At 39.5% G+C, this 22917-nt stretch overlaps 1 protein-coding gene across 3 annotated transcripts in view; it reads left to right on the top strand.

Moving 5' to 3' along the window:
- Positions 1–18160, top strand: part of LOC128741971 (high affinity copper uptake protein 1) — a 75717-nt gene extending 57557 nt beyond the window's left edge. For 2 of the 3 annotated variants that reach the window (XM_053838120.1, XM_053838121.1), the window contains exons 3-5: positions 1099–1388; positions 1799–1828; positions 16207–18160. In XM_053838120.1, the coding sequence (XP_053694095.1) occupies positions 1099–1388; positions 1799–1828; positions 16207–16408 (522 nt within the window). In that variant the 3' untranslated portion in view covers positions 16409–18160. The remainder of the gene's footprint in view (positions 1–1098; positions 1389–1798; positions 1829–16206) is intronic. The other variant, XM_053838122.1, reaches the window with a different exon arrangement.
- The last annotated feature ends 4757 nt before the right edge of the window (positions 18161–22917 follow it).

The raw sequence follows: 22917 nt of genomic DNA on the forward strand, positions 1-22917 counted from the left end.
AAACTAGAAATTGTAATCGGAAAAGATCGCATAATCTGTTGATTTAATCCAGCATCTTCCATCGCTTAAAGAACACAATCTCAGAAGCGAAACACGTAGGCACTCATGTACATGTTTTTACGGAGCTTTCAACCGGTTGGCAATATTGCTTGTTACAACACAACTTTAGTTTGACATTCACGATTATAAAATCGTGTCTGAAAGAGATTGTCGAAATCAGAAGTTTGGAATCCCGGCCGCCCAGTTAATACTACGAAGACTCGAAGGCGGGATACAACACCAAAGCTTTGCTGACCGCTACACCGAACAACGCCGCATAATTAGTTTATGTAAACATAAAATTGTTATAACTGAACCACCAGAAGAAAAGTTGGTCCGAAAATGACATGAAATACTGTTACTTTTGAAACAAGAAAAAACATAAAAACATGAGCATCATTTCGTACTTTTTCCAGCTTCTTTGCGGTTGTTTTGGTTGTAGAATTCGCTTTTCGCTAACAACCCAATACTGGTTTTTGTTTCACACTGTTTTGTCAAGAACGAACACAACAAGTTTGATTTATACCTACCTACTGAAAAACCAGTAAACTGCATGTTCCGGGTGCACATATGTACAGCTTTCGGTGCGATCCATGCGTAGGATTGGCTGATAACATTCTCTGCTGGAACGAGGAAAAACTTTTTGCGTAAATATTTTTGTCACTCATGAAACATGAATGGAGTTGATTAGGCTAAAGTAGTGGCGTGGTTCGAACAGACATTTCCTTACAATGCGGTTATCAGCCCTTGAAAGTTTTTGATATGCGGAGGTCAATCGGCTTCTAACTAGATTTAGGTTGATTTTTATTGCAAATTTGGTGTCTCTGGCCCATCATGCAACACAGCGACCTTTTCTATTTTAGTTAGACTAGAAGTCTAGCCCCTGCTTTGGCTATATCTATCTATCTGTATTTTTCATCATCAAGACTCGAATGTTCTACTCTCTCATTAGGCTCATCTGTAATTGTTGCTTAGAAACATAAATACCAGAGACCTTCTTCCGGTCGACCTTTGGCATTCATTCAAACTCTTACCGTTCTCATTTTCTTCTATCTGCAGTTTCACGGAGGCTACAACGAAACAATCCTGTTCGAGCAATGGAAAATCGACAGCCTCGGCGGGCTGCTATGGTCCATGCTGTTGATCTTCATCATGGCGGCCTGCTACGAAGGCCTGAAATACTATCGGGAGCATCTGTTCTGGAAGACGTACAATGCTCTGCAGTACCGCCCGGTGACGGTGACGGAGAAGAATCCTCGAAATGGCAATGTCTCAAACAACAACGACGCCATGGTTAACGGAGGCGCTGGCGGCGGCGGAGGCGGTGACGATGGGTCCCGAATCGTACAGTGAGTAGGAAAAGTTTACAATTTATCACTCACATCAATGGTGATCCTTGATGCGGACAGCATGGAATTCGAAGTGCATTTTCTCTAAATTTATTTCATTCCCGGATCAATCCCAAGCCATCGATTCAATATCAAATATTTTTTTCGTATGGATCACGTTACTCGCCCGTAAAGAAAACTACGCGTTTGCACGTTTTTTTACTCATAATTTTCCCTTTCTTTTTCTCTTGTCCCCTTTGAAAATGGAATCTCCAACTCACGTGTGCGGCGTCTATCATCACCATGCCATCCTCCATTGCTCATCGCGTCGACGCGATTCATTCCCGGCAACTGTCGTATTTATCTTCCACGGTGATAAAACAATCATAAACAAACAAACAAAAAACTATCCTTCCAACACCGCCGAGCAGCATGGTCGGCGAAGTGATCCACAAGCAACCGTAAGTTCTTGGAATGAAATGATTGACATGGAATTCTGTATCTTCTCGTTATTTGCACTACTAAACTTTTCCTAGCGTGTTGTATTTGCATAGTTTATAGTAATTCCTGCCGTGTAGCCCGAGAGGGAAATGGAGACACCGTTATTATGTCTTCGGGATACTAACGACGTTCATCCTTTAGTTTGCTTCTTGACAATATTTGCGCCATCCGTTGCAATGGTATCAACTTCACAATTAGTGTGTGCAATACGTTAAATGTGTTTTTTGATATCTTTCTTAAGAAAATGTGTTCCGTTGGAATTTTTGGTGATTATTTTTTGTTATATATTTTTCTTAATTCTTTGATTGTTTATAAATAATTAACATAAACAGGATGGTCACGTACTCGGCTAATGCGGGAAAAAGTCGGGAAATAGAACCTGTTTTGACTTGAAACTAGACTTGCATTGGACCTGAAATTGCACTTGAAATTTGACAAGAAATTAGACTCATATTCAACTTGAAACTGGACTAAAAACTAGACTTGAGCTCAGAGATGTAATTGGGATTAAATTGACTCACATTGAACAAAAACATAGGATACCACCCGTTTGCTGCTACTTCGTTATTGACCAGGACCGGAAGCCTGGAACTAATTTTAAACACCTAGGTACTTTCTTAAGCAGTCCCGAATTTTACTAATGTATTGCAAATTTGTCCCAAATTATCACAAGCTTGTGACCATGACATCAAATGACACAAGCGGTCAGCCATGTGGTATGCGAAAATTGAGTGCTTGACTATTAGAAATGCTATAATCTGTGCTCAAGGTTACGAAGCGGCGATCCTCTTCAGCAGCTTTTTTCTTATATCTGACTCTGTAGGCGATCAAGACGTAAACTCTTTTTTAGAAAGTGAGGATGTATCTGGTGCGAAAAATGATAGACTGGATGAACTGGAAAATTTCGATATATAGGCCAAAAATATATTGGGTCGTTCAATGGGCTCGCATTTACGCTCTTTCATTTGGTACCCGAATGTTTTACTGACTAAACTACTATCGCACCCTTACATTTGGTGGTCTAAAACCTAGTTTTGTTACACTAAATTCTATCTATTTCTTCTATCCCAATTCTATCAGTCTATTTTCTCGGCGGCAGAAACAAAGAGTAATCATACAAAAATAATTATCATCATCGAGGCAAATGTGTGGTGCGTGTGTGGAATGATAGAATCAAAACTAGGTATTAGACCACCCAGGGGCGTAGCCAGAAAAGTTTTCTGGGGGGACTTAAACAAAAAAAATCAGCATAGCCTAACCTTAGGTAGTTTATTCCAGAAACGGGGTATTATTTTCAAGTGAAAACGCGCTTTTATGAATATAGTGGAAATTTATGTTTAATTCGTATCATTAAACATACAAAATGATTGTTTGTCAATAGTTATTACGATAATGAGCCATTTTAAAAAGATATAGGGGAAGACGGGGTAAGACGGTCCCCCTAAGCGAATAAATTGCTAGCATAAAATGTGTACGAAAATTCACAATTTTTTGTTCCACACATGGAAAAGCATTCATTTATCTACCATTAAAAATTATATAAAGAATTAATTAGTTTATTTTTCCGTGATTTTTCATCAATTTTCGAAACGTCTAAAAATTACTCGTTCACAACCAGGCGGGGTAAGAAGGACCACCAAAGGGGTAAGACGGACCATGGTGGAGTAAGGAGGATTGTGGCAGATTTGAAGGTTTCTTTGAGTTGTAAACACAATTTCAATATTATTAACTAAGTAAGAACAAGTTCTTAAGGGGTTTTAGGTACATGCTAAAAGAAGGTACAGTTTAATTTAGACACCTGCTAAAAGAAGGAACTTTACTACTAGTTCAATTTTGAAAATAAGAGTAAACGTTATTTTACTCCACTGGTTTTTACTTACTCTTTTCTTGGCGTTATTTTTGTTGATTTGTCAGCAGGACGTTTACTCTTCGAATATCATTAACTTTAGGTGAAGGTAAAGAAGACAACGTTAAGTGAATTGGAATCATCGAATTTTGATTCCGTTAGATCCAAATTTACATTGATTGTGTTATTCGAATGGCACTTGTTGGCTTCTTTTGACGTGGGAGGCTCTGTGTTAGACAGGATGATCTCAGATTCAGGGAAAATTTTTATTACAGGTGTACTCTATTTTGAAAAAGACACTGATGAAGCCTGCAAGTCGTAAACGAAATGCGTATCTGTCAGAATAATAAAATAGTTAGTCAAATTTAACAGGAAAAAGGTTGTTTTTTCATTCAATATTTTTAAAATCTATTAAGACACTTAACAGAAGAACTTTAGGCAATAAAGAGCACTATGACGTATGGCCCTTTTACCCCGTGAAAAATGGCCCGTCTTACCCCTAGCTAACAATTTACATTATTTTGCTTTTATCTCTCAACCCGTACTATTTTATATACATTTTCCGCCACACGCAGAACAAGAATTGCCCAATTAAAGTCAGTGGTAAGAGAAACGTCAAAATACTTAGCTTTTTTTGCTGAAAAACCTTAAATTTGTTGCTGCTGAAATTATATCGCATGAAGACACTGCGAACGAAAAGTTTGTTTTGATTCTAGTTTTGACGTTGGATATGGCCGAGTGCCACAGGTTGTCTCGAAAGTGTTTAGATAGGCTAATAAACAAAACATACAGGGGTATTTGTAGAAAATTTAAGGATTTCTTGACGAAATCGATGTGGTCCCTCTTACCCCGCCGGGCCTTCTTACCCCTTGTTCCCCTAAGCATTTTTTGTTTTTGTTTGAGCGGTGAATGGCGACCTTATGGTAGATGAGTTCGTATATGTGGGATTGCTGGTAACCGCGGACAGCAACACAAGTGAGGAGATCCAGCGACGTATTCAAGCAGGACATCGAGCCTACTTCGCCCTTCGCATAACGGTACGATCAAGAGGCATAATAAGCCGTCGTACGCAGCTGATAATGTACAACCCTCTACTAGACCAATAGTTTTTAGGGATTTGACAATGCGCACTGAGCACATACGCGCGCTTGCGGACGATATTTAGTGGAGTACAAGCTGAAAGTGAAGAGTGGCGGAGGTGCAAAGGCAAAAGGCACTACTTGGGGAGATTACTAACGGATATGGCGATAATCAATAAGCTACAGTGAACTGGAAACGTCGTAAGCAAAACAGTTCCATTCAACAACCCCACCGACGCCCAGAACAGAGGGACTCAACGTGCGATATGGCTCGACCAGACATTTTTTTAAATAAAAAAAACTAGCTGCAGAAACGCCAGGGAAATTGGCAACGAGTAATCCAAGATCGAATTGAATAAAGCTTAAAATAGCACGAACCACCCCGACTCTAAGCTGCTGACGACGACGACGAGGATCGTGCAACCAGCCCCGCAAATTTTCTTGTGCCCTAAACCAGGGCCCGGCATCGTCGAAACAAATAAATGAAGCTGACTTTCTTTTACCTTCGCATCATATATGAAGCGACTGTTTTCATTTGTTGAAGAACGTTTGAAGCAAGTGTCAGTTAGTGACTGTTTCAAGTGACGACAACTAGAAGTCAGGCACGATTTGACGATGTTAGTTAAATATTATATGCGTTTTATTGTAGGAAATGTTACTCAAATTCAATTCATTTGCGTCAAAAGTTACTGGCTTTCTACTGAATATATGGTAGAAAAGTGAAAATGAACCTTAAAAACCGATGATGAAGTGAAACCCGTTTTACTGAAGCTGATTGAAGTCAGTTTTGAAGCGAAGCGGTGTTGCTTCAATTGAAACCGACGCTTCATTCCTTCATTGTCGAGTGACGATTTGCAATTGAAGGTTACGTTGTCAGGCTCTGCTCTAAACTCCCCCCGTCGCTACTCTCATGAGACCACCTAATATCGAGGCGCAACAGTTGTTATTTATCAATTTATTGTACAAAAATTCATCTGACAATATTATATCTGAAAGAAACGTACACACGGAATCACATTAGTCTTCTTAAAAACAGGAGCATAAAAGTAGAACTGCCGGAGTAGTTCAGACGAATCGACTTTCGAACTGATGATCTTTCAAGTGCAATCGATGCAAAGAGAAAGCTTGTGCAATTGATTAACGCCGCTCTAGGGTATCAATTTCAAGTAGCTGGCAGCAATCAGTGAGGAAGGCAGATTGGTAGCATTACGCTACGGTAGCCAGCGAAGTGCATAGCGAACAAACTTTTTTTGTACTCTCTCGAATTTAGTAATCCAACCGCAAGGACAGCGAGTGTCGCGGAAATCTTCGGAGATTTTTAATATAAAGCCAAGTTGTCTGTTAGCTTTCTTCAGAATATCGTTGTGGTGAGATTTGAAAGTCAGCTCGCAGTCAAGTATAACTCTTAAATCTCTAATTTGGTGAGCCCGCTCAAGCCTCGTTCCTGTGCTCGGTGCCGGTGATGAGGGTTTCCTACTTGCTTTCTCATGCAAGTACCGTCGTGACAGCTCATATTTGCTTCCTGAAGCTTTTTTCGTCCATAGCAATAGCCTCTGTAACGAAATCAAGCTGACGACTGTAGAGCCTCTGTTCTACTGGGTACTGCAACTTTAGAGATGAACAACGGAGCTGCCACTCCGTGCGCTTTCACTACCAAAACGTAACCAAACTGGTACACCGGACTTTCGACTAGCTGATTATGACGGGATCAGATCAGCTATCTCTCGCGTTGATTGGCAGGCACTAACCTCTGCTACATCCTACATGTATTGACAACGGCGTCGAATATTTTCAGCGCACTATCTTGAACGTGATTTCTGAATTTGTATCCGATCGCCCACCCACCGCCAAAGCCAAAGACAAGCGAGGCATTCGGAATTACAAAAGCGTAACCTCTATATGCTGCTTGTTTTTGATGTCATTATCAATGCGGGTCTTATCTGCTCATTTAAGAATTACATTTCAACTACTCAGCATGGATTCTATCCTAAGCGGTCTGTTGTAACAAATTTAAACGAACTTGCATCACTATGCGTTTGCACAATGGACAACAATGGACAAGATGATGTCGTCTACACTGATTTCAAGGCAGCATTTGATCGAGTAGATCACGAAATTTTGTTAATCAAACTAGAGAAACTGGTAGTCTGTAGACCCTTACCCCATTATGACCCGAGTATACCTAAATTTGGACCAAATGAAGTGAAGCTGTGTAATCCATTATATTATGGCTCGAATGCGTCGGAAAAATCAAAATCGTCATTTGGAATGTTTTCAAGGCCAAAATATCGCAGGTTTTTTGTTTTATGCGCTCAGAAACAAATTACAAAGTTGTTTACATATTCTTATCGAATTTTGTGATAGACTTTACATATAAATGCCATTTTACATGTCAGGTAATGTTTCGTCACAAAATGTAGACTTTTTCATGCGTTTTGCAGACAATTTTTTTGCCATTTTCAACTTTTTTTTGCACTGTTGATAACACAGATGAAATGACAAAAACTGACAGATTATCTCACACACACACATCCGATTGATGTCTTATCTCTCTTGTATATATATAAACAATGCTACTGACTGAAGTTTTTGGAGCGTCTTAGTAGAATACGAAACCTAAAAATAAAAATAAGAAAACTTATCCAATTTTATTCTACTATGTGTATTTTATTCAATGACAGATACGTATTTCGCCTACGACTTGCAGGCTTCCTGCAGGAGTTCGAAAACAGACACTGAGGAAGCCTGCAAGTCGTAGGCGAAATACGTATCTGTCATTGAATAAAATACACATAGTAGAATTAAATTGGATAAGTTTTCTTATTTTTATTTTTAGGTAAACAATGCTAACTATTGAAATTCAGCAGTAAACAGGTTTTGAGGACGGGGTATGATATATCATACGCTAGGACATAATGGTTTTTTTCCTCTCCTGTAGAGCCATATTACAACTGCGTCCATTGATAAGGAATATTGTTGTATGACCCATATTTGATTTGGTGCTAGTAAGATATCCTATCACAATTATGGGACATAATGGGTTAATCACCTGCTTCAAATTCTATTTGATAAACCGATCGCTTTGCGTTAAGATCGGAGCTTCTTGCTCTAAAGTTTTTACGATTGTCGCGGGCGTTCCGCAGGGGAATAATCTTGAACCTCTTTTGTTCTCGCTATTTATCAACGAATTATCTGTTACACTGCCATCTGGATGCTGCATGTTTCACACCGACGGACGACGTCAAAATATATAACATCATCAACTATTGTCTAACATATTTGCTTATTCCATTGCTGGATACAAGCAGACGGGCTGATGGCCAAACAAGCACCTGAAAAAAGTGATTTTAGTGACTAAATGAACAGAAATAAGTGACCAAACGGATACAAAAAAAGACTGGAAAGTGACCAAATGGAACAAATTTGAAATTTCGATAGCACTGCTATTGAACCAATCAATGCACAGTGCACATTGGAGATTTTTTGTAAAAAGATCGTTTATGTCAATATCTGTAGTAAATGTCTTTGGGCTAGCTTCAATTCTTTTGATGCCCAGAGGAAGATATTTATCTGTTTCTGTCAGTTCTGGGCTAATAAAAAGCACTACTTCTCTTAGAGACTCAGATACCCATCGATCAATATCACTGAAATGCGCAAGATAAATCGATCTTTTTTCGCCATGAAAAAGCTGTTTTCTTGTGGAATCCGATGACAGGATGTTAAATTGCAGCAATAAATGTCTCGGTTAGCATCGCGGAATTCAAAGTCGGATTTTCTTCATTTGGACAAATTTACAAAAAACAAACAGGTCGTCGTCATCAGCATAGGGCCGAGGTAGCTTGCCATGTTCCATATCGCACATCAGGCCTCTGATCCTGATGCCAGTGCCATTGCTGGCATCAGGATCTACTTCCATCTATGCTCCCGAATCCATGTTTTTGCTTGGCGCTGGTACCATCGGTGAACGAGTTCCAAATTAGTGATCCAAGTGTAAAGCTACCAAAGACCAAACCCGTATGATGTCTCGTTGGCAGCGATTAAAGGGATCGGTAGTTCCGCATTATCTTCGTCGATATGATGCACCACGCCTCGCAGGCGTGCAATAATACGGATTGCACGTTTTAATGGAAAAAATCGTGTTTTGTTCAGTGAAACGATTCGATTCGAACGCCAAATATTCCGAAAACCCGCAAAGGCACCATTGGCCTTTCTCATCGCTACTTCAATTTCAGCTAATGACGGCTAAGACTAAGGCTAAGAGCAGGAATATGCAGAGTTGGAGCGGTTGCATTGTTCTCAGGAAACGCGAAAGTTCTACCAGAAACTGAACGGATCCCGCAAAGGCTTTGTGCTGCGAGCCGAAATGTGTCGGGATAAGACTGGCAGTATTCTGACGGACGATCGTGAGGTGACCGATAGGTGGAAGCAGCACTTCGACGAACACCTGAATGGCGCCCAGGCGGAGAACCATGGCAGCGGGGAAAGTGATTTCGACGGTGCAACAAACGGGGAAGAGATGCCAGCCCCAAAGTTAGGCGAAGTTAAAGAGGCCATCGTGCAGCTAAAGAACAACAAGTCAGCTGGAAAAGATTGCATCGGAGCGGAGCTTATTAAAATGGGACCAGAAAAGCTGACCGTTTGTATTAGTGATCGACATCGGACCGGGTAAAGTCCGGAAAGTCCGGTCCGATACCCGGTCCGAAGTCCGATCGGAACGAAATTTTTGAGTCCGATTTTTTATCGGACCGGAACCGGAACGAAGCGTTCCGGAAACGGACCGGACCAGGTCTTCCGTTGAAAGTCCGGAAAAGTCCGGAGCACTTTTGATCACAAAACTGACCGCAGTGGAAACGATGACTAGGACTTGCTTTATATGTTTAAAACTAATTTCCTTTAACTTCCTCCGAATTGAAGAAAGACAATAATTTCGCTAACAATAATACACTTTCTGTTGAAGGCTCCAAAACAAGTCCAACGAGTCGATTTATTTTTGAAGAATTAGCAAATATCTGTGGGTCTTAAAACCGAACGTTTCGCAGCATCGATTCGTGCCTCATGATCCCTCAAAATTTAATTTCAAAGAACTAATTTTAAAAGCTATGTAATTATAGCACTTCAACTTCTCGGTAATGCCATAGGTAACCGATATTCACGCTTATGGTGCAATATGAAAGAGAACTCAATAGTTTCATCGGATTTTTCAAAATTATCGTATAGGTTTGGGCCGAAGAGTCTCAGATTTTCATGAAATTTTGCTTACGAGCATAGGTTAACTTTTTAATGAAAACAATATGTTGTCCTATTTTCCCAGAAAACTCCACTAGAAATTTTTCGAACACAGCTCATTTCGAAAATTTAGTTTTAAAACCAAGCATTGCAGAACAATATTTTTTATGAAAATGCAATAAAATTTTCTCAGCAATCCAGGAAAAATATTAGTTGGAACAAGCTTTCCACGTCATTTTCTATGACGGTGCAAAATTCTAAGGAAATGTTGTGGGCTGTCCAACATTCTAAGTCTTAAGAAATTTTGAAATATAGTGGACTCTCGGAAAAGTTAATCGATTGGTGAATGGGTCGATTAACTTTTCCGAAATATTACCTTTTCTGAGTAGTCCTAAGAGTCATTGAAAATGATAAACACAAAAGCGAAAAATATATTCTCGGAAGCAGGATACTCATTTTTAAGTATCTGGAATTTGTAGCGTAAAGGAATATGTAGCAAGATCTTTATGAAATAATGCTTTCCTACGATAAAATTGAACCTTGTCGTGGTGTAGGGCTTTTTAACTAATCAGTACATGAACAGCGGTCACGGTTACTTCTGAATGTGGGTATATGTCAAAATACTTTTGTGATTTCAAGTGGAACTCGGGGTAAAAATTTACCAAATGCGATTGTTGCGTTGTTCAGAAAGTGCTTTTATTCCGTTTAAGAATAAGGCCAGTATGGGGATCTCTGATAATTAATAAATGAATGTTTTTGGGATTCATCCCTATTTATCACAGCTGTCCCAAATATCTCCGAAAAATGTCGGATTGGTTGAGTCGATCGGGGGCTTAGGGTTAGTAAGGGGATGTAAGCGGGATACCAGATCCTGTTGGATGCCGAAGGACCACTCTACAATGATTACGGGTATAATAATAGAAGTGCTTAGGTAGCAGATGGGAAAATTAGGTCAATTCGTCTCGTGTGTTCGAGTCTCGGCTGGGCGGTGCTGCTAGATAGATAGCTGACCTGTGCTCTGATGGCCGGCCGCGGGGTCTGTCGATAGGGAGGGGTTGAGTCTTAGAGAGACGTTTAAGCTCACAGCTTTACTGCACTAGTTCTTTGGTCTCGAGGGTTGGAAGGCGGGTGCGTCTCTATAAAGCTTTATAAGCTCTAAAACTTCTGTCGACTACCGCGAACGTCCGGGTTGTACTGCGCTCAATTTACTTTGTATCTTGGGACAGTGCATAAATGCTGGGGGAATAAAAGATTCAATTTGCCTTGATAAGTTGATAACCGCCAATGCTCCGAAATTTGTCTTTCCTATTAGTTCATTTGTCGTTGTTTGTGTTAGAAAAAAGAAAGCGGGCGCGCGGTTGATGACCGGTGTCAGGCGGGGCTGACGAGTCCTCCACTTCACTATACTACATTTTACAACTCAAGTATGACCGCATTTCAAGGTCAAGAATAAAAACATGAGATTAGTCTAACTCAAGTTGTACAAAAAGTCCAAAGCACATTTATAAAGTCGATTTTTCTTCTTTCTCTATCATTTTTCTTCTCATCATCATCATCGTCATCATCGTTATCATTATTATTATATTTAAAATATGGCATTCCGGCCTTGGGCAGAGAGATCTTAGAGTCAGTTCATGGAGTCTGCGCAGGGCCGGAACGCCTCTGCCTGCGGGCATAAGCGTGACGGCTATGCTTGGAACTCTATCTGTGTTTAACCGGGCGACATTGCCTGTCTCGTCAGGTAGAACTGATGTTTGAGGTCTCCCTGACACTTTGTTGATATCACAAAAGGGCCCAGCGCAGAGTGTTATACGCTACTAGCTGACCCGACAAACTTCGTATTGCCACAAATTAAAATGTGTTGTACATAAATCGTGAATCTGTCACAATCTCGAGTTTAGCAAGCTTCTGAGGAGCTCAACCTAAGATAACTCATTTTGGCAGTTACGTCACTATGAGAGCATGGGTAGTTTAATTTACAAATTTTCAATTTTTCCTCACAATAAAGTAGAAAACAATCCCCCTGTTACTTAACCAGATAAAATAAAGCGGATAGCACTTAAATATTCGCCGTGATTGTAAAACATTTCGCTGAATACCATTTCGCGAAAAACCTTACGCGGAATGTCCCATTTTACGAAAAACCTTTTCATGAAAAGTACCATTTTGATCCTCGGGGTGATCCTCTCCTTACTCATTGTCGCTCGTTCGGACCCAACTGAAGGAAAGTAATAGAGGTCAGAAGACCTAGGAAAACAAATCAACCTAGACAGAGCTGATTTCTGCGAGGGGCTGCAAAAAGTTTTTGGTGGTCTTGTTATTGTCTTTTATGTTTTATGGAAGAGTCAAAAATTTCTCGAGTTCGATTAGTTATCGAGTTACGTAAAAATGTCTGTTTTGTTTGTATGAGAGTTCTTATTCCCCTACCACAGGGATGAGGGGTCTCAAACTATCACAAAAAAATCCTGCCTACAAAATCCCCCACATGCCAAATTTGGTACCATTTGCTTGATTAGTTCTCGAGTTATGAGGAAATTTGTATTTCATTTGTATGGGAGCCCCCATACTAATTCCCCTCCTTAAGAGAAGAAGGGTCTCAATGCACCATTAAAAAAATTCTTATCTCCAAAAATACCCATATGCCAAGTTTTAATCTACTTGCCTGATTAGTTCTCGAGTTATGCAGCAATTTGTGTATCATTTGTATGGGAGCCATCTCTCTTAGTGGGGGGAGGGGTCTCTAACCATCATAAGAACCTTCCTCGGCCCCAAAAATCCTACAATGCAAATTTTCACGCCTACATGCAAATTTTCACACCGATCGGTTCAGTAGTTTTCGATTCTATAGGGAACATACCGACAGACAGACAGAAATCCATTTTTATAGGTATAGATTAAGCGACCAGTTAGATAACCCGAAAAAAAGAAAAAAACATCTTTATGAAATAATACTTAGTTCCTATCAGTAAATTTAAAATAGTCGGTTATACTAGTTAACTTTTGATTTTTCGTAATCCACGCCAACGTTTTGATAATGTTCGCGTTTATTTTTGGTCCATGCTGTTCCTTCTTTTGCATTTAAAATTCAATCTAAGTTTGTGCTTTTCCAGTATGTTATCAAAAATCCTGAGATAAGCATGTGCCCATATTGAACTGTTGCTACAACTGTCCGGTACAAGAGTTTAATTTAATCCCAGTTATGATGAGACTCTGTAAGAAACTGTGAAAAGGCGTCAAGAAATCGAAAAAGGAGAAATAAAGATAGAAGGAAAACACACGTGTGTGAATGAACGCTTTGGATAATCAAAAAATTTAAACTCTCAGAAAAGTTAAGGCAAAAATTAACTTTTTAGAGTGTTGCATGGGAGCTAATATTCGCTTAACTTTTCTGAACAATTAACTTTTCAGAGAGTTAACTTTTCCAAGAGTCCACTGTATTTTTTTTCTTATTTGATAATTACTTTGTCTGTTAGTGTCAAACATTTCACTGCAGTTATTTTATTTTTCTACAGGAGCTTTCCACCACCGTGAGAAATATTTTTTCCAACTGGTATTTTTGCTAAGTGGCTGAGAATTTTTTTGCCGTTTCATAAAACAAATTGTTCAAAAGTTATAAACTTTTGAAGCAAGTGATGTCCGAGAAAACTGGAAAATTTGATTTGAAGTTTCCTGAGAAAATAAAAAATCGCGAATTTAAATTAATTTTCATTAAAAAGAACATAAACCGGCGGTTGAAAGACAATTTTTTAATTAAAAGCTGACTTTCATGTCTGAAAGTGTACCATTCCATGATGGGTAAGCTACCAAGCACCAGTTAATGGTGTCGCATTTTCATTTTTTTTAAATGATCCGTTTCAGGCCGGTTAGCGTTTCGACGTTACAGAAGGTTCCACACATTGAAAGCTTTGCCTTTAACATTTACCTATTTTTTAAAAATTGGTCAATTTTGCATCCGGACAATTTCGGACTTCCGGACCGGAATCGGACCGGAACCGGAACAGAGCTAAATCGGACCGGAACGAAATCGGACCTAAAAAATTCGTTCCGATTTTTTACCGGACCGGACCGGACCGGAACCCGGACTTCAATTTTCGTTCCGATGTCGAACACTAGTATACACCGACTAATTGTTGGAATTTAGGATACGTAGCAGCTACCGGAGGAGTGGAAAGATGTGGTTATCTGCCCGATCTATAAAAAGATCGACAAGTTGGACTGTAAGAACTATCGAGCGATCACCGTTCTCAATGCCGCCAATAAAGGGCTGTCCTAAATCATTTTCCGCCGTCTATTACCAATTGCGAATAGATTTGTGGGAACTTATCAAGCCGGCTTCGCCGAAGGTCGGTCTACAACGGATCAAATATTTACACTGCGGCAAATCCTCCAAAAGGGCCGTGAATACAGAGTTCCCACGCATCATTTATTCGTTGACTTCAAAGCCGCATATGATACCATCGACCGGAAAGAGCTATGGAAAATCATGGACGAGAATAGCTTCCCCAGGAAGCTTCCCCTCATCAAACTGATTAACTGTGTTCGGAGATATTCAACAAATCTAGTCAATTCATTTGCCGTTTGCCGATGACATGTATATTATCGGCAGAACATCTGTGACGGTGGCTGAACAGTACACCAGACTAAAGCGCGAAGCAGAAAAGATTGGGTTAAAGATAAATACGTCTAAAACAAAGCACATGCTGGCCAGCGGAACCGAGGCTGAACGACACCGCTTGGGCAGTAGTATATTGATCGACAGCGATGAGTTTGAGGTAGTCGATGACTTTGTCTACCTTGGCTCACTGGTAACGGCGGACAATGATACCAGCCGTGAGATTCGGAGGCGTATTATCAGCGGAAGTCGTGCTTACTATGGGCTCCACAAGCAATTGCGGTCGAGCAGACTAAGTCCCCGTACAAAGTGCACCCTGTAGTGACCAAGTCACTAAAAAGTGACCCGCTATCAGCCCATTCGGAACGGCTCTGATGGTAGGAACTGATTGTGGGATCGACGGAACAGTGATGTTCGACTCCGGCCGGACGGACTGAGGGTTTCCATCATATTTTCTGATGAGCCTTCCGTTGATGGAGAAAAATAATCAGTAGGCAGATTATTTTAGTCAGTAAAACATTTGGATACTAACCGAACGAAAGAGCGAGGGTGCGGGTCCCAACTGTCATTGTCATTGTAAATTGTGTTTGAATGAATTACATCTATGGTTAAGTGATTCCTAATGATATTCTTATTCAAATATTCTGAAAATATTAACAAAAAACTGCTTTTCAAGCTCATTTATTTTCAACTGATTGAAATAGGCGACCAATGATTAGACTGTACCTTATCCTACAGTAATATTTTTTATAAAAAAATAGAAAAAATTAGCTTTAGTCTAGACCAATTTTGGAAAAACTAAGTAGGTACCTATGCAAAATTGCTTACTTATATGAACTCTTTACACACACAAAGTTTCATCGAATTCTGAGAGAGTCATGTCAATCTTTGGTCGAATTGACGTGAAATCCGTCAAATGCAGAACTAGAGACATATCCGGTAGGTTCGTCTGCAATGCATTTCCTTCTCTACCGTCATGAAAAGAAACCTAATACAGATTTATCTACCGAGTTAATATGACTTCCTTTTAAGGCAGACGTTTGTAAATTCTATTATTGCACTAAATACTAAATAAACAACCTATGGTAAATTTATTCTGTAACCGAAAATCGAAGAGAATTTTCGTCGGGAAAAAGTCAAATCCGATCGGGAAAAAGTTGGGATTTTATTCAAGGAGTTGTGTGGCCACCTTACATGGCATTGCGATTGTATTGCCATGAATTGGTTATGATAATATAATTGCTTTTCTCTAATCCGTAGAGCAATTCGAGGTTACCTTCAAGACCACTTAACTGGTCATCAAAATTCCGTTGTTTGCTTAATGTCTTTATTTTTTCTATTAACGATCAAATGAATAACTGGGTACAAATGTACCGATATCGAGTTGCCGGGTGCTCAAACTTTGAGGAATTTTAACAAATCTAGGGTTGAGTTTTTAAAATAATACTTTTCCTACTAATTCTGCACTCTAATTGCACCTTTCTCTACCTTCTATGTTCTGCACAAAAGTTTCCAACTAGCTTATTTTTTCAAACCAAATTTCCTAACCTCCACCTTACCTTTTCTCACCAACAGACCGACAATGCTATCCGTAATGCATCTCTTCCAAACGTTCCTGCACATCCTCCAGGTCACGCTGAGCTTCATGCTGATGCTGATCTTCATGACCTACAACACATGGCTATGCCTAGCCGTCGTTTTCGGTGCCGCGCTGGGATACTTCCTGTTTGGCTGGAAGAAATCGGTGGTCGTGGACGTTACCGAACACTGCCACTAGTGGCAGGCCAACGAGGAAGCCGGCAGACCGTTTCGTCCCGCAGCGACGCTCCGCGTGTGCATCCATTATCGCTGGCTGATGGGGAAGTTTACAACCTAGGCTTTCCCTCCGCGGGGACCACCGTCGTCGAGGTAGGTACGCTCTAAAGAAAAAAGACATAATACAAGAGATTCTGTCTGCCAATGCACACACACGTGTTTTACATGGTCCGGTGTGCAGCACGGGAAACTTTAACAATTTTTATAGTAAATGTAATATAGGAGAAACGCGAGGAAAAGACTTGATTATTTGGTCGATCTTTCACACTGCAAAACAGATTAACAGATTAACATGTTAGGGCCACAGCGATTTGTAATATAAAACAAACAAACACAAAAAAGAACATATAGTTTTATCCTAAATAATGATTCTCAAAGTATATACACCGCAAAAGGAGGAAAATTTAGAATTGATAATCGTATTAATGCGCTCAGCCGGTGGGGTTTTCCCCAGCACCGGAATAGGATGGATAACATTATAATCAAGGAACAAATTATGAAAAAAAAATATCTTGTATGTAGTTATTGAAGGTACACTGTTGTCTGTACAGTAGTTTGCTTCACCACAAGATTATAGACCGGTCAGCCTAAAATTGCTATCAAAAATAGCTTTTAACAATTTTAAAAAGCAATCAGCACAGGATGCTCAATAACAGCTCGTTATTTTTTTCGGAAGATGCGTGTAGTCTTATTGAGTTGGTCTTCCAGTGTGTAAGCAAATTAATGGATTACAAGAAAGTTTGAACGAAACTGATTCATGAAGATATTCGATCCTAGCATCTGTGGAAAGGTCACATGCAAACTACAGTAACGAGCTGTTGTTATTCGTTCTTGTACTGAATTGCGTAAAAACAACTGTTCATAGAGGTAAAAATTCAACTATTTAAAAGCAAATGATAAAAGGTTAAAAAGGTTCCTGACATATCCCCAATATCAATCAGTGTAAAGCAAACAACAACATTCGTGCGATGATAAATTAAGTAACAAAAAATTTTCATCGAATTTTGTAAGGCAAAAAAGTAATATGAAACATACACACTTAATGTTTCTGGTGGCAAATGAAACTTTTTTAATTTTTGTTACATTATTTTTTTGTTGTTTTCTTGCTCGATTGACTTATTGGTTTTACAAAGACCACAGTTATTAGATAGAATAGCAACTGTTACAAAGCAAGGATAAAACCTAACAGAATTTTACAAAGAAAGGAACAAAAGGTGCATTGATTCGTAATACGGTCTACAGTCGAATGTGTTGATAAACGGACAAATTTCATAGTCTAACCAATTGCAAATGGACTTCTAACTTTATTATTTAATAAGAAACTCAATTTAAGAATAAGAAAAAGAGAGGTTAAGTTCCAGAATATGTTCCGATCTCATGTCATCGCCATGACAAGTGAAAAGTACGGAAAATATTTCGGCACTCGATCCATCTTATTTCTTCAATTCATCCAGTGTTATCACTTAGTAGGTAGCCATCGACCCCTGCCCGTCTGTATGGTTACCTCCCATCACCAGAAATATTTTTCCTTAATTTCACACCATCATTCGTTCTCATTCATCCTATAGTTTAAACTACCAGTAGTTAACTGCAATGTTACGTACCTAAGGAAAGAAAAATTACGATAATTTTCGGACGACACGACAAACTGTAACTGTATAAGTGATATCATGATACAATAGTAAAGATTCTAAGGCATCCAAAAACAAGTGTCTAGTGCCAAGCGCCAAGGAATTTCTTTCCGGAATCCGAAAGCCTCCGACAAAACAGGCGTCGCGAATTTTTTTTTTTTGTTTCCTTTAATTTTCCCCTGTTTTATTAGAGAATCCTTGTAGATTTGTGAGCGTTTCGACAATACGTATGTACAGTAGTTTTACAGTTTCACAAAACACACTTGACCGGGTGATTCGGTTTGTTTTTTTTTTCGGTTATTAAAAATATAGTTTCAAAAGCGCGAGTAACTTACAAACTTTACACTATCAATAGTAAGTAACAAACAGCTAATCTACTACGATTTGGTTTGTTGTTCTTCATATACGCAGAGGCAACTTATACTGGTTTTGTTTGAGATTTCTTTTTTTTTTATTGTAAAGCTTTTGATTATGTATCCAATGAATTTATTATTCCCTACAAACACTGATTTTCAATGCTACCGCCTCGTTTTTTGGAAACTATTCAATAACGCAGTTTATATGAAACGTGAGCTCTGCTCTCCTTTTCAGACGACAACGTAAAAAGCTTTTATTGTTTCTTGTTATTACTTGTTAGTTGCAGGCTAGCACTAGCTGGTATTGTTGTCTTCCTGTCTGTCAGCCGGGTGCATTTAATGCACATCCATTTTGCTATTCTTTCCGGTTCGGATTAGTTAATTATTAACTGGCTACTAACTTTTATTTAAGCATAAATACAGGTAGATTAAACTTCAAACACAGAAAGCATTTGAAACGTTTTACGGAACCGATCTGGAAAATGCTTCAGTATAATATAAATGATTGGTTATTCGCGAAACTATGAAACTATGCAAAACAGAGGTATTTTATGAAACCCTGATAAGAATGTTATAATACCTAGACGCATTAGTTTGGCAATCAAATAGGGGCAACACAAAATGCTCGAAGGGAAGTTGATTAGGATTGGTCGGTTCCCTTTAGTTTTTATAGGATGTATGTATTCCACATATTCTATTCTGGTTCTGCTTCTATATAGTCCGTTCAACAGATTATTTACCGTTTTGTGCAGGCCAAACTCCTCCAAACACTGATTTATTGATTCTTCTCACTTTTAAATTGTAAGTCATTAAAATGCATTTACGTCCAAAAAGTATGCTTCATGTGCCTTTCACCCGTTTTAGGACGTCAGAACGGTTTTTCATCCGAAACAGTTATTGAAAAGCAATTTGTAAAGCAAAATTTTCATTACTGTTTCACTGGTTGATAAACCAGAGTAGTTGGTACTACGGCTCTGACCAATTCATGAGAGGTTATGGGCCCGGCCCCAGTGCAATCAAGTTTCAAGCTAGTAAAAAACGAATATGACCACTCCAACGACAAGTTCGACTCAGACAGGCGGAAAAGATACTGCACCGATCCGTACAGTACAGTTCCTCAAATCGGCCGGCCATACCACTTCTGTTAGGTCGCGAGAACTGGCCTACGTGGAACTTTGGTAGGTATTTTGGTATTTTGACTGATGACCGAGCGGTGATCGAAAGGTGGAAGCAGCACTACGCTGAACACCTTAATGGCGTACAGGCGGAAGACCGTGATAGTGGAAGAAGTGGCTTCATTGGTACAGCAAGCAATGAAGATGTGCCACCTCCATCGATAAGTGAAGCTAAAGAAGTCATTCAGCGGCTGTAGAAAAACAATACAGCAGAAAAGGATGGTTTGCATCAAATGATTTTCAGGATTTGGTATACGGAACGACTACCAGAGGAGTGGAAAAACGGCGTTTTTTGCCGTATCTACAAGAAAAGCGATAAGCTGGGTTGTGAGAACTTCCGAGCGATCACTATCCAGAATGCCGCCAGATTCACAGGCATTGAGACGATGAGGAAGGGAGCGCAGCTGAAAGGCAAGTTAAAAGATTTTTTCTTTCTGAAAAATGGAACGCCCTCCGATCGTTTTTCAACTAACCAATCCGAGCCTGGTAGCAGCCAGACATCCACCATTGGCCGATAGAGATCCACGAAATGCATCGGAAACCCTGAGAAAACCAAAAGCGAATCCCTGGAAAGAGGCGATGGACGGCGAGTATCTGTCTTTGATTGAGAACGGTACATGGGACCTGATTAAACTGCCCCCTAACTGCATATCAAAGTGCAAGTAAAACCAACTAGGATCAGTATGCGCTTGAACTAAAATCCAAGAGCGTCATTACAAGAATTAGGTCGGTTCAACAACTTGAGTTGGTATCAAAGGTGTTGCAGGAAACGATAGTTTCTGCATACAGTAGTAATTGACCACTTAAAAGGGTTACTTCTACCACGAATGTTTCCTGGAGGAAAAAAGGCTTGAACGGCTTTGCAAAACGGCGCGAAAAGTATTCAATAGAACTGAGATTACTTCGTATATGTTATTCTTGTTGACTTTTTCGGTGAGAAATAAGAACTAAAATGTTTTCAGCGGACGTTTCGACTTACTATATAGCAAATATAGCAAAGAACTAAGACGATCAAAACAAAAATCTTGCGTACGCAATTGTAAAAACATTGAAAGTACTCCAATTGTCGCAAGACTTAACAAAACTTTTGCGAAAGACCATTCGAACGGACTTGTAACTCGCAAGAAAGAAGACGATTCGTTCACAAAATCTCCTTCAGTAGTACTAGACTTAACGATGGGGACTCACTTTCCGGGATCTTCCTCTGTCCATGTTGTTGCCAACCACGGCCTTGATTGTAACATAAAATGTTCCTAGAGGAACTCTTCATGTTTTGAGAGGACAACGGCAGGTGTAGATGGGATTTCTACAGCTCAGATTCAAACCGGAGAACCAGAGCTAATTCCATCTCTAATTGAGATTTTTAAGGCGAGTTTGATACTAAACCACATTCCGCCTGCATAGAGATTGGTAAAAATTGTATTCAAACCAAAAGCAGGAAAGCATGTTAAATCACTTCCAAAAGCCACTTCCAAAAAAACAATTAGTTTATCATCGGTATTGTTGAAAACTATGGAAAAAGTATTATTTGAATAATTATTTGGATTGGATATCCATTATCGAAATACCAATTTGTATACCAAGCTGGTAAATCAACAATCACAGCGCTCACACGCTTGTGACAAAAAATGAAAAGTCTCGTGTAGCGAAAGAAACAGCATTAGGTGCGTTTCTCGATATTGAAGGGGCCTTTGATATTGCTTCTTACTTATCAATGGCAAATACAATGAAGTTCTCTAACCCCTGCTTGGTCATTGGTAGTTAATGATCTTCTGAGAAGCGTAGAGGAAAATGGTTTCAAAGTTGTGGGTGTCGCTCGCAAAAATTCAACAACGTGACATTGGATAGGGAGCAGAGGGCCGTAAATCTTACACCACAGACTAACAGACGTAACACTTCGAACAAATTTTCTAACAAAACATCGTTTCAATGACACTCCTAAAACTTGGAAAAAACACTAGCATCACCTGGTGCAGTCTTCGCGCCACTATGCTATAAATTTAGCAATGCTATAAATTTACTTGCCTATTATCTGACAACAGCGCCAACGCAGGCGAGCGACGTTCTCGCGCTGCGACTCTTGTTTGAGTCTTGGCTTAAGAGAAAATTTGAAATTATCGTTTTTATTGACGATGAATTGAGGCTTCAGTGTTACGTCTGTTAGTCTGTGCTTACACTACAGTCAACTTTCGTTCGTTGGGCTATCTTTAAGTGGGCTACGTTTTAATCGGGCTCCCGTTAATTGGGCTATAGCCCATCTAAAACGAAGTCAAACGTCATTTCTGACAGCGTATTTTTTCTTCCGAGGGGCTCTTGAATATAGTTCATTCTAGTGTGGAAAATAATTTATTTAGAAAATATTAAAATTAATTGAATGGAACAAAATTGCATCATATCGTTTTGCGATCCCTTATGAACTTGATCCTCCTATTTTTAGCAGCACGGTGAAACAGTTAAAAATGCCAATATATATTAACATTGTAGCATGAAATTTAGCTATTTACTTGTTAAACAATCTAGAACTAAATTTCAACAATGAAAAGATTAGGTTCCACTTTGATTCTGTATTTAATATAAGTGTATATTTTTATAAACCTTTCTGTGACGATTTCGACAAAAACAATCGATATATCTCTCAGTTTTGACATCTCAGCCCAATTAACGAAAGTCTTTCACTAAACGGGCTAGGAGCTTAGTGCAATTAGCGAAAGTTGACTGTATCTAGGTGCAGTGAAGGAGGTCTGAGCATCAACCCCTCAAAAACAACTATTGTTCCTTTTACTAAGAAGAAGAAACTGAAGTTGCAGGGTCATGGAGAAGAGGAAATTAAATGTGGCTTCTCAGTTAAATCTCTGGGAATAATCCTAGATGCTAAACCATCTTGGAATGCACCCAGAACGCACAGTGTGTCAGACAAAGAAATATACTAACGTTGCAACAAACCTGGCAACGGCTTTACACTGGATTATTTCCAAGATTTGGGAGAAGCTACCGCAAGAAGTGGTAAGTTCCATTTACAAAAAGTGTGATTGGCTCGACTGCTGCAACTATCGCGGCATAACGCTGGTAAACGCCGCCAAGGTGCTCTCCCAGATTCTGTTACGCCGGCTTACCGATAGCACAGGGTTTCATAGAGATTTACCAGGCGGGTTTTATGGGGATACGAAACAGATTTTTACAATCCGACAGAACTTGCAGAAATGTCGCGAATACTACGTGCCCACGCATCACACCTCTATTGAAGCAGCATACGATACAGGTGATCGAGATCAGCTATGGCAGATAATTATGCACAAACGCGGTTTCCCG

Source organism: Sabethes cyaneus, chromosome 3, assembly GCF_943734655.1.
Source record: "Sabethes cyaneus chromosome 3, idSabCyanKW18_F2, whole genome shotgun sequence".
NCBI classification, from domain to species: Eukaryota; Metazoa; Arthropoda; class Insecta; order Diptera; family Culicidae; genus Sabethes; species Sabethes cyaneus.